Below are 11,841 nucleotides of genomic sequence, written 5' to 3' on the forward strand. Positions count from 1 at the left end.
CAAGAAAAATTACTTCTGATTTGGCATCTGTCATCTTTAATATGATAAATTTGTAGAGAAATAATGTTAAATGTTTCAAAATGAAGTTAAAGTTTCTTGTCGCTTAAATTGAATCATCCAGACCAGAGAAAAACAAAACTAAAGGAAACAAACATATTTTAATAACACTTTATTTTATCATAACAGATTAAAAAAAGAAATAGATTGTAAAAAAAGAAAAAAAAAGGTAAGGCACAGGGGAAAAAAACATAATAAATGCATGGGTTTCCCATGAACAGATGCACTCCAAATCGAAGTTTGTTTTAAGTTACAATATGTATCATAAAATGATAATAAGCTACCTAATTTGAAGCTTCATTGACGTACAGAAGATGAGTAAATATGACAGAAAAGTGCCACACTTTGTACCTACTGTGTATTAAAATGACGAAAAAAATAATCAGCAAAATTAACAGCCAGAGAAACGCCTTTTTTGGTATTTGCGTAAATGCTAAATAAATGCTGTGTGCGTACAGTGATCAAAAGCAGGTGGAGCACGTTTCTCATGTAACACTTAAATCATACACTGTGTATTCTGAGTACAACTGAGTATGCTGGAGGCTGCTGTATACTGTAGTACTGTATTATTTAAATCCTTCATTATTCTTAGACCTCTTCCACACGTTTTTTGCTTCCATTCATCATCCTGTCAAAGTAATACTTGATAAAAGTGTTTAGTGAATACTTTTAGACGTCTCTCTCAAGAGCCTCACTCACTTTCAGTGCATTTATTTAAGGTGGAGTGGGTTTGATTCTGTCACCTCCTTTGTAATACCTCATTAAAAGCTTCAATAAGACATCTAATTTTTGTTCTGCAAAAATGGTCCCACCTCTTCATTTACTCGTACCGCTGCCGGGAAATCTTAAGTACAGAGTTTTTCTTGCCAGAGCGGAATATTCTTCACCGGGCCAAGTCCTCACACATGGCTGCCCCCGTTTGTGCTTGTGTCGAGGCCGTCGGCGGACATGGATGAGGACGGACGGGGCCGGGGGCCGACAGGAGTGGCCGGCTGTGGGTGGCTGACCTGCGAGACCATATCGTCGGACTCCCAGCGCTCCAGTTCCTCCCTCACCAGCCTCTCCATCTGCTCCCTGTGGGCGTCGGTGTCCCGTCCCAGACGCTCATCCTGACAGACAACAACAGATTAACTTGTAAAGTATGTTAACAGGCACGTGAGAAACCAGGATACACAGGATGCCTGACAACGTGTGCTGTGGTCACCTGGCTACTGTAAATATGCATGTAGAGAACATACTGCAGGACAGTATTCACATTTGTCCCCAACCACCAACTATATCATTAAAGTATGGCTCATTTATTTCAGTTTTATTAGTGGTTTACAATGCTGTTTCCTGGATTTTTAATTAATTGATTGTTTACTTTAAAATAAAAATTGAATTAACGTGTTTTTTTTTTCTTTTCTCAGAAAATGTGACTTATTGGTAGATGTCAGGATGTTAAGAGATTAAAAAAAGTGCCACTAAAATGAAATGCAAAACTGAGCATTCATTTTAAATGAATGGCTGCACTGCAAAGTGTAATTTTCTCTCATTTCATCATGCCACTCTGCTGCCACAGTGATTATAATTACTGACTATAATTATTAAGGACTATTATAAATGTAGATGATTTTAAAGACATATCTGTTTTACCTCTAAGACGTTAAAGTAAGATTATTGCAAAAGGTCGGCTGAAACCAAGTTACTTTCATCTGCAATAACATGCTTTGTTTGGCCACTTGAGGGCAGCAGAAACAAGCTGTCGCCATATCACTGACAAAAGGACTGTCCACACCAAAAAATGATAACGATGATGATGTAAGCATCCACTCTCACTGCTTGTAAATTGCATGTAAACACCCTGCCTGTGTATTCACCTCCATGACCCCGTCCAGCAGCCGGCCCAGCACGTCTCTCCTCTTGAGTTTGGCCCTCTCCATGCCTTCCAGCTTCACGATCACGGCATCTATCTTGGACACTATGCTGCCGATAGAGTGCTCCATCCTGTCCACACGTCTCACCAGCCTGAGAAACAGACAGCATTAGTGGCCTTACTTATATTGAATTATTGATTGTTAATATTTGACTAATATATTGATTTCCTCTTTCGCTCTTTAACCTGCATTTAAGCTACAGAATAAAAACAAAAAAAGCTCCATACACTTGAAACTCTTCGTAGGAGACGCCCCCCGAGCTGCTGCCCCGACGTCGAGAGCTGTGGCCACTATCCTCGTCATCGTCTTCCTCCGAGTCGTCCTGGGTGCGAGGGAAGCTCCGCCCACTGTTGGGTCTAGTCAGCGAATTGCGTTCCAGATCCAAGTCCTCCTAGCATACGAGCAGAAACACACTGAACATCTGCAGCTGCTGTGGCTCAGTGAACGCTCCCACAAAAATGCAGAGTGTGCTGAGTTTTTGTATTTTCACCTTTTGTTTAACAAATTTAAGAAGCAGATGGCATCGTGACTCACTCTCTCTTTCTCGAGGTCGTCTCTCATTTGCTGGTGTTCATGCTCCGTCAGTTCCGGATCGCCATCCTGATCGTACTTTGCAAAGATGGCCTGAATCTCTGCATCTGTGTGGCCCTTTCTGAACAAAGACAGAGGAAAAAAAGGAAACACCCTCAGTACATAATACATTAAACATTACAAAACACACTGAACATTGAAAAAACGTCAGAATAAATCGCAGCTTTTAGGTTTCGTTCACCCTTTCAGATCCTGGCGGAGTTCGTCAAAGTTCAGTTTGCCACCGGCCTGACGCAGACTGTCAGAGATGTCGTCTACTGCCGTCTTCTTCAGTCTCAACTTCATCAAGGCTTTGTTACAACCCTAAGAGAGAGAAATCACATTGGACTAGATATAAGTAGGCTGCATGATGTTGTCACACTTTAATGCTCATCTATAATAAATGGTAGATGCACAGTTATATACATTTATATTGTGTAGTTAATCTATAAAGATTATCTGGATGGCCATTATGATGTTGCAACTGATGTAAATAAATATTTAAGGTTTATAAAACATTAAATATAACAATTAACGGTTTATCAAGCACTTCTAACAGTGAAATGACTATTATGAAGTCACTCTGGATCACATAGTCTGGGGCTGACAAACTCTGCTACCACTCTGCTGTGCCACCTGAAGCAATCACGATTTCCTGCATCAAATTCTAGTAGCTGCCTCAGCTGAAATAAAGAACGCCTCAATTCACATCAGAATATCAAATTTCACACACAATAAACAACCAAATCCACTAACATCTTTGCTGGAAAGCTTTTCCAATATTCTTTTTTTTTTCCAATATATTTTCTAATTACATTTTTCAAATATCTGTTTCTCAAAGAAGATCCAACCAGACACAGAAATTGACAATATCTGGGGGAAAAAATATCACTTCCAGGCATAGGCTCTGACTCTGTCCTGTCATTACTGCCATGGTGACTCATGTTGATTTAATTGAAAATCTTCTTGGACGAAATGAATGACAGATGAAGTTCAATACCTTCTTAATGAGGTCAGTCATTTCCATCTCAGATCTCTGCTGGGACATGTCAGCCTTCACCTCAGAGTACGTGTCATTGATGATGGCCAGGAACATGTTCTTCATAGACAGAGAAAAGGTATTCCGGTGTTAGTGAGGGGCATCCGTAAACAACGTGACCAAACTACAAGACAACAGTTGTGACTACCCAACTCACCATGAGGATAAAGAAAATGAAGAAGACGAAGGTTGTAAAGTAGACGGGTCCAAGCACCGGATTCGCCTCCTCTATTTCTGAGAACTCAAAGTCTCCCAGAATGATGCGGAACTGCGTGAAACTACACAAACAGCAATGAATATTAAAAAAATTTTATAAACAGGAAACAACAGCTGTCAGAGGGAGAGAAAATTTTGTTTGAATGTTCTCACATGCTGGCCTGGAAAGTGCTGAAATCGTTGACCTGGGTTCCAAACACCAAATAGGCTAGCTGAGCGTAGGCCAGGAAAATGATGAAAAACATGATGGCGAAACCCACAAGGTCCTTGGCACAGCGAGACATAGTGCTGGAGAGCTGACTCATGGTCTTATTGAAGTTGATGAACTTAAAAAGCTGAGAGAACGATGGAAATAATCTTAAATATTACATCCTCTGTGGTAATTTTGGAAAGATCATGAACCAAAAGGGAAAAAAATGTATACCTTGACCCAGGAAAAAAAGATGATGATCGCAGCCACGTTGTTGAACTGGACCTGCAGGTTGGCCAAAGACTCGAAGCTGGGGTGAGCATTGTGGTTCTCCAACAGGCCTTTGAGAAGATTTCCAACCATGGCTGTTCTGGTTACGTTCATGATAATAGCAACAACACTCAGCTGAGAAACAAGCAGAGAGAGCAAACAAGAAAATCAGTCAAACTTGTTAAAAAAAAAACAATTCTTAAAAAGAAATCCAAAACACAACTCTGACGCTCACCACAAGAATGAGAATATCCAGACAGTTCCACAGGCACTTGAAGTAATGCAGCCGGTGGATGCGGATCTCCAGCACCTCCTCCACCACGTAGTACAGGATGAAGAGGCAGAATGCCACCTCGCACAGACCCACAAAGTAGTCCCAGCTGGACACATACCGTATGAGGCGCACTGTCTGAAACTGCCAGGAGGTCACCACCCCACCGGTAGCAGGGAACTCCACCAACAACCTGACAGACACGCCAAATAAGGTTAACAGGTGGCATTCGTACAACTGTATGTTCAAGTAGGAGTTTCAAGATTAACTGGTAAGTTGATCAATTCTTAATTCATCATGAGCAGGACATAGTGGCATCTAGGTCACGGCTGCAGATTGCAACCAATTTAATACCGCTCACATCACCCTCCCGCACATGTTTTAGAACCCATGGTGGCCACAAAAAGTCCCTCTATAGACCCAGTGTTTGGTTTGTCCATTCGAGGCTACTGTAGAAACATGGCAGTGCAACACGATGGACGTGAAAGACCAGACTTCGCTCTGTAAAGATTAAAGGCTTATTCTAAGGCAACGGAAACACAATGAGTCTTAGTTTCAGGTGATTGCACACAAACGAAAACATGATTATGGATATCATATTCGGTTTCTGACAAGAGATCCCCCAAATTCTTCACATCTATCCTATAATTTAGCTGTGAAAGAAAATCACACATATTTACTTTCTGATTCTTAAATGTGGGGCTTGGATTTGTGCCTTTCCTTTGTTTGATACTGTCATAAATGTAATATTTTTGCATCTAGAAATGTTTGTCTGAATAAGTAAAAACTATCATGTGGTGGTTTTGTTCGTTTTGTTGGTAGTGCAGGATAAACCAAAGTTACGTAGGTGCCTTCTTGAGGAACATATATGCTCTATTCAAACATGTTTTGTTGCATTTCATCCCTTCAAAAAATCATTGCTCTGTCATGATTGTACTCCATATAGTCTGAAGACAATACATCTATGCATTTCTTAAATGTCAGGATTTGCTACTTTTTTCGTCATTGCCAGAGCACATGAAGATTCTTTGGGGTTTTTTGAAGGACATTTTACAGACTAAACAATGACTCATGAAAATGCATTAGTCATGGCCCTTGGTTGCTTTGTCGTAAAAGGCTTTGTTGTGACTGATGATTCTTACCTGGCGATGCAGAAGAGGTTGATGTTCCCGTTGTAGACGGAGAAGTCGAGGAACACAGCTCTGGTGCCTCTGTCCAGCCACAGGTGGTCTTTGAGAGACTGCAGTTGGATCGCTGACCCTTCTTTCGTACGAGACAGGTCTTGGTAGTATCCTCCACCTCCATATTTAGACACCTGACCCCAATAACTGGTCCCGTTCATCTCGCTCTCTGTTGCATACGCCCACCTAAAAGACACCAGAAGGAAAAGACTGAGGATGTAGACATTTGTTAGTGTAAACCATAGGGTACAGCTGTGGTCTCATTTTGGACGTACGCAGTTCCATTCTTGGGGCCAAAGGGGGCGGTGTCCTCGTTGGCAGGGGTGTACATGTTGTAGCAGTCCTGGACCTCGTCTCTCAGGTCTTCATGGACGGAACAGGATTCGTTGCGGACTTTGACCTGCCGGAGCCGAGGCACTCCGAGGAGGAGGTTCTCGTAGTAGATGAGACTCTGATTCTCTGGCAGGCTCTTGTTGTTGTACCACACCTCCCAGTACATGCCATTGAGGAAAGGTCCCTCTGTGAACTGTAACGAGGCCAAATTACACAGACTTCCAATCGATCCTTGCATATTTAGTCCAACAGAGGTTTAATAGACCAGACAGTAGATGACAATTTATATTTAAAAATGTCATATGCCAGTTGGATTTGTTAAGTTTATGATGGAAAACATGCAACAAATGTAAACTGTCTGCAGCTGAGCTTCTGTTTTACAGTTTTTGGTGATATTTCATGTAATACATTGATCTTGATATAGTCTTATGAGAAGATGAATGCATTTTACCCTCCAGAAATCCTCCATGGTTGAGAGGCTTCTGAAAGTGGACGGGTCCCCTGCAGACAGCGGTGTGTCCAGGAAAAGCTGAGACATGACTTTGGTATAGTAGTACATATTGGCACTCACCATCCCATAGGTCACTGCAGAGCACAGCACAATTTAAAGTCATTTCAGAGCACAACAAGCCATGGATAAAGCACTGAATGACACACAGGAGAATTAATGCTGCGTGCATGTTTGTGTGTAAATAAGTGTGTTTACAGGCAGTTCGACCTTGCAAATATAAAACATAAACTCAAAATTAGATCAAATTTAATTTAATTTCATCTATGCATAACTTATCTCTGTAGTATTCAGTATGCATCAGGGAGCAGCTCTGGAAACTGCTTTTAATAAGCAGGCTCTGCCTGGCAGAATATGCCTTAATCCAGTCTGCCAGGAAGTCATTTCCTGATCCACCCTAAACCACAGTTTGGCATTTTTCATTGCAGCAGAAAGAGAGTAGAGAAACTTCACCATTAGTTTTCTCAGTGCACGCATTTTACATGTGGGATTTCAACCAATTTGTTTACCAACCCAAAATGCGGCCATCAAAATTGTGCCTGCTGAGATTTAAACCCGCAGAAGTGTAAGAGATTAGATCTTCACCTGCCAAAACCAGTAAGCACACAGTGAGCTCTGAAAATAACTTTTCAGCTACAAGAAAGGTGCCCAGGCCTGTGAATCTGATGACACATATTAAAAGAGCTTTCTTTGAGTCACTTGGAGTGACTCAGTTCAGTAATGGCCTCACTTTCAGGTCACAAACATTTACTTTATAGATATGAAACCAAGATGATGTACATGCTTTGGGAATGTCCTTTACACCCAACCGAGAATTACTTTGCTCATAAATGAATCGTTGCGCTGTGCTTTATTAATCAATGCAGTATACTTTACTGCAGTTGCTCTAAGAGAAATCCATGTACTTTACAGGATGATGTTTTGGTGCCAAGTGACATCAATAAAACTGTTTAAGGAGTACCATTGACATGTAAGCCTCACCAGGATAAAACTAATTCAACGGAATTCTGATTTTGCCCTATTTCCAGAGTGAAAACACAACATACAGTCACTCGAAAAACCTGATTAGATTTAATACGCAGGATGGAACTGGGACTGATATAAGACTGGAAAGTGGGCTATGTCGAAACAGGGCTTGGAGCACATGATGAGGCTCAACTAGCACTTTTCCCAAATGGTAGTCACTCACTTGCTGTGCAGGTAGTCTGCAAGAATACAATGAAAAATGCCTTTGCTGAAATCTAATTCCTATCAAGTTATTTCTAAACAGTGAGGCTGACAAAAACTCTAGTTATTACAGATGAGTGATGCACAACTATGTATTATGTCATTCTGCTGGACCATTGAGCGTTTACTTACAGATACAAAGGGTGATGAGGAATGCGATATAGGTGAGCATCTCTCTCAGTACGTTCCTGAGGTACCTTTCTCGACTGCTGTCGCTGTCCTCCATCAGCTCTGTGCCCCACAGAACTGCAGAGACACGATTACGTAAACATTGCAGTCAAAAAGAAAAAAAAGTGCATTGGGTGCACAAATATAAAATCATCAGAGCACAGATCGCCATTTGATAAAATATGTCTACTTCAGAAAATGTCTTATGAGTTAAGCAGAGACTTTAATCAGAGAGCTTATCCTGATTTCACAGAGTATTTTATTTCAATCGACACTGTTTCTTTCATCTTTTTTTTTCTTATCTTTCTCTACTGGAATTTGTTCTGCCAAATTTAATCTGGTCCAGAAATGTCTTTGTTGCATAAAAGTTCTCAATTCTGTTTGATGTTCCCCTTTTTAAATTTGATGGGTTATAATACAGGCAAAACCAGGATTTAAATCAGTGAGACAACTAAAATACAAATCAGATTGATGGTTTACTGTTCGGTGAAAAAAGTTTTGACAAACTTTACAACCCCAAAACCTAATTATCCATATATGATCATGCTGTGACTGAGCTATAGATAATTAAAGGTGCACTCTAAGTACTAACTACTAACTTAGTATACAAACTCTCTTTGTTTAACAACTTAATAAACTGAATAAACAAATTGACCTTGCTAGACCAAACAGGTTCATACTGCTTTATTTTGTTTATATTTGGCGGACCCTGCCACCTTTTCAGCTTTAAGGAAGAACAGCTTGTTTATTTCACTTCTGTAAAAAATAAATATTTCTGAATTTTAATTTATTGCCTCATTAACATTGTAAATATTAAAATTATGAGTTTAACTTCCTCTTCGAATCTACATAGTGCCCCTTTAACAAACCATCTAACCCACTCTGTTGACCTGAAAGGTTTACAAGGACTAAAGAGAGAGACTGACTTCTGATCTTCTGGAGGATCTGCTTCAGACAGCTGCGGTGCTCATGCCTGTCCTGCTGCTGGGCATCCACAGTCGGGGTCGGGTACAGTCCTCCTCGGGGGATGTGGGTGCTGCTGCCCCCGCCGGTGTAGCTGCCCAGGCCGCTGCTGCAGCTGCTGCTGGAGGCCGTGGACACCGACCTCCTCCCGGGACTCGCTGGAGGCCAGTCGGCTTCCATGATCTCGTCCTCAGGCTCGAACCCCGGGTTATCCCGACTCCACGCCTGTCTGGACGGAGGGGACGGGGTGCCTATGACTCCCCCGAGACCCAGGTCCTGGTGCTGGATGTTCTCCATCTCTATCCCTTCGCTTGAGTCTAGTCTGTGCGGCAGCCTGCCAGCTTGGCTCGGCGGTAGCTGCTGCGGTCTGACTCGGGATGAACTCATGGTCCAGTTAGTTAGCTAGCTACTTTTTATCTGGAGCGAGGCATCTGGAAAAAAAAAAAGTTACTTATAACGGAGATACTCGAGTGTTAGGCGCCTTACAAAACAAAGCAGGTTGGGAAAGTTAGTCAGCTAACTATTTACAACTAATAAAACACTGTAGAATACGTTAAATGGTATATAAACGTCGCATTTGATACCCTGCTCCTCTCAGCCACCGTTAGTTCACTCTTCCCAGAAAAGTTTCCTTCAGAAAACATCAAGCGATCTTCAAGTCCGCCTCAAAAAGATGTCGGTCGTTACGAAGCGATGCCTTTAAAAGCGTTTAAAGTTGTTGCATAGTAATCTATCGGGGTCGTTACCCAAGCAGCTGTCTTCGCTAATTGACGATTAAAAAGTCCGTGTTTATGTAAAGCGAGAAGCATACTCTTCTTGCCCCAGGACAGCCATCTTGTTCTCGCAACTGTTCCCCCAAAAAAACCTACCATTCACATCTGTCCGGGACTCAGATTACACTAGAAGTCATGGCGTCGCACTGAAGGATGGAAACACTTATGTGGAGAAAATGTTTTTCCTTTACCGATTTATCCACTGAGGCAACTTTTTCTTAAATGGCTTTATAGGTTTGACTCACAGCTTCTAAAGATGGCACTGGTTGGTGTGGGGTCGTTTATGTTAATTCTTAAAGATCCGTCAAAGAAAGGGGAAAATGTAAGCTTTTTGAAGCATTTATCAAGGCCAATTAACCTTTCATTTGTTTTTTGTTTTTTTTTTTGTTTTTTTTTTAAAGTTTAATACAGTATTTATTTAGACGAGTTGGTATAAGCATTACATAATCTCTGTATGTTTGGGTCAGCGGTTGCTATGACAACAAGCAGCGGTGGTGGAAAGTGTCAAAGCGGTTTATATTCACCCAAACTCCAAACCAGCTCGTGTTAAAGGCGCGATATGCACGAAATTTAGATTACAACATTCATAATCTAACTAGAATTATGAACAGAATGTGAAGAAAATTGTAGTTTTGACCTCATATCAAATGTGTCAATGAGTTGTGTTGCAGAGATATCCACTGAAGTTAGCATGCTAACCAGCAAGTCCAGGCTGCTATCTACGGTGGCCCAGAAGTGTCAGGCCAAATACAAAAGCCACAACACAAATACAAAAGCAAAAAAAAAAAAAAAAAAACTAAGCTAACTAATGGCCTGTTGTCCCGAGACTTTTTTAAGCACTGATGTACTCGGGAGTGCTGGGATGAAGCGCTACATGTGCGTGTTGTCTCTCTGACAACAATATCTTGACAGTATGATAGACGCTTCCCCTTTGCAGTTTAATATTTGTTTTGTCCATTTGTTTTTCATTTGACATCTTGACACCAGAACAAGGAGGATGTAAGTGTGTGACATGATCCTTAGGAGACAACAAATACAGGTTATTGGAAAAAAGAACTAAAACGCTATGTGGACACAAGCCCTTACTAACTAACGGCAGTCATACTTAGCAGCAGTTAGCGGTTACCCTGGCGATATGCTGCCCCCTATTTGTATGGATTCAACAGGTGGCAAATTGTACATATTGCACCTTTAAAAGGGAACAGTTTGAAACTGTTCAGAGGTTTCTTTCTGAATGAAGCATCTAATCTCCAAAATGAAAGTGCTGGCCTATCCGTTTTTTCCATCAGACTGTCACAACATTGATAATAACACTAATAAGCCTAATAATATTGATGATGATAATATACGATACTACTGCTTCTATGTAATATAGCTTAAAATCAGTTGTGGAATACACAGTAACTAAGTGCCTTTTGAACCCGGCCATTCTGCATAATGAGTACTTTTGGTACTTTAAATACAGTTTAATAATACTTTTTTAATGAAGTAAAATGTGAATGCAGGAGTTTTTATTGTAACAGAGTGTTTCTACACTATGCTATTTCTAGTTTTACATAAGCAAAATATCTGACAAATGTAACAGAGTGTTACACGGATTGTAATACAGATGTTATTTTAAGCCAATATTTAAAATGAAAGTCATCAATCCTGTGAAAAAGAATTGATATATTATCAAACCAAGCGAAATTTCCATAAACCCAGCCTTCCTAAAAATTGAAATCCCCCTCTTGCCAATTGATTTTAATTGTTATTGAGGACAACCTGTTCATAGAAAAAATATAGGCCTAATTACATCATTAACCAAGGTAAATTTATTTATCAGATTATATTGGATTTTTCCCAGATTTGACTCTTGATTCATCAGACCAGCTAAATATATACACTGGCCTATGCTTTTGTTTTCATACCTATTTCTGTTACGAGAATGATGGCAGTGTGTCTGCATTACTCAAAGTGTAAGACACAAAGCTTGTTTGACCACTTGGTGGTGCTCAATATCAACAATAATTTTTAAGATGGACCCACACCTGGGGCAAGCTTACCAAAAGTAACAGGAATGCATCCCCATTGTTGAATGTATGTAAATGTGTATCAAAGCACAGTCCTTGTTTGACACAACAGTCTTTGCCTGGCAAACAGAAGGTTGGGCCAGCAGG

The 11,841-nt window shown here is 40.7% G+C and overlaps 1 protein-coding gene across 5 annotated transcripts; it reads right to left on the reverse strand.

Annotated features, from left to right (window-relative positions):
• Nucleotides 1–154: 154 nt before the first annotated feature.
• Nucleotides 155–10,340, reverse strand: pkd2 (polycystic kidney disease 2). 5 transcript variants are annotated; one of them, XM_030432856.1, is made up of 16 exons: nucleotides 9,494–9,772; nucleotides 8,873–9,340; nucleotides 7,911–8,024; nucleotides 6,495–6,628; nucleotides 5,986–6,236; nucleotides 5,672–5,896; nucleotides 4,494–4,722; nucleotides 4,223–4,393; nucleotides 3,952–4,133; nucleotides 3,740–3,860; nucleotides 3,544–3,642; nucleotides 2,746–2,867; nucleotides 2,508–2,625; nucleotides 2,201–2,361; nucleotides 1,917–2,064; nucleotides 155–1,166 (listed from the first exon to the last, which is right to left on the reverse strand). In XM_030432856.1, the coding sequence occupies exons 2-16, from the start codon at nucleotides 9,294–9,296 to the stop codon at nucleotides 957–959; spliced, it is 2,709 nt and encodes a 902-aa protein (XP_030288716.1). In that variant the 5' UTR covers nucleotides 9,297–9,340; nucleotides 9,494–9,772; the 3' UTR covers nucleotides 155–956. The 5 variants fall into 5 exon arrangements, with proteins under 5 accessions (XP_030288716.1, XP_030288707.1, XP_030288696.1 ...); XM_030432836.1 differs by lacking the exon at nucleotides 9,494–9,772 and adding an exon at nucleotides 10,320–10,340 and having other exon boundaries at nucleotides 957–1,166; nucleotides 2,201–2,364; XM_030432828.1 differs by lacking the exon at nucleotides 9,494–9,772 and adding an exon at nucleotides 9,779–9,921 and having other exon boundaries at nucleotides 957–1,166; nucleotides 2,201–2,364.
• Nucleotides 10,341–11,841: the final 1,501 nt, after the last annotated feature.

Source organism: Sparus aurata, chromosome 1, assembly GCF_900880675.1.
Source record: "Sparus aurata chromosome 1, fSpaAur1.1, whole genome shotgun sequence".
Taxonomy (NCBI): Eukaryota; Metazoa; Chordata; class Actinopteri; order Spariformes; family Sparidae; genus Sparus; species Sparus aurata.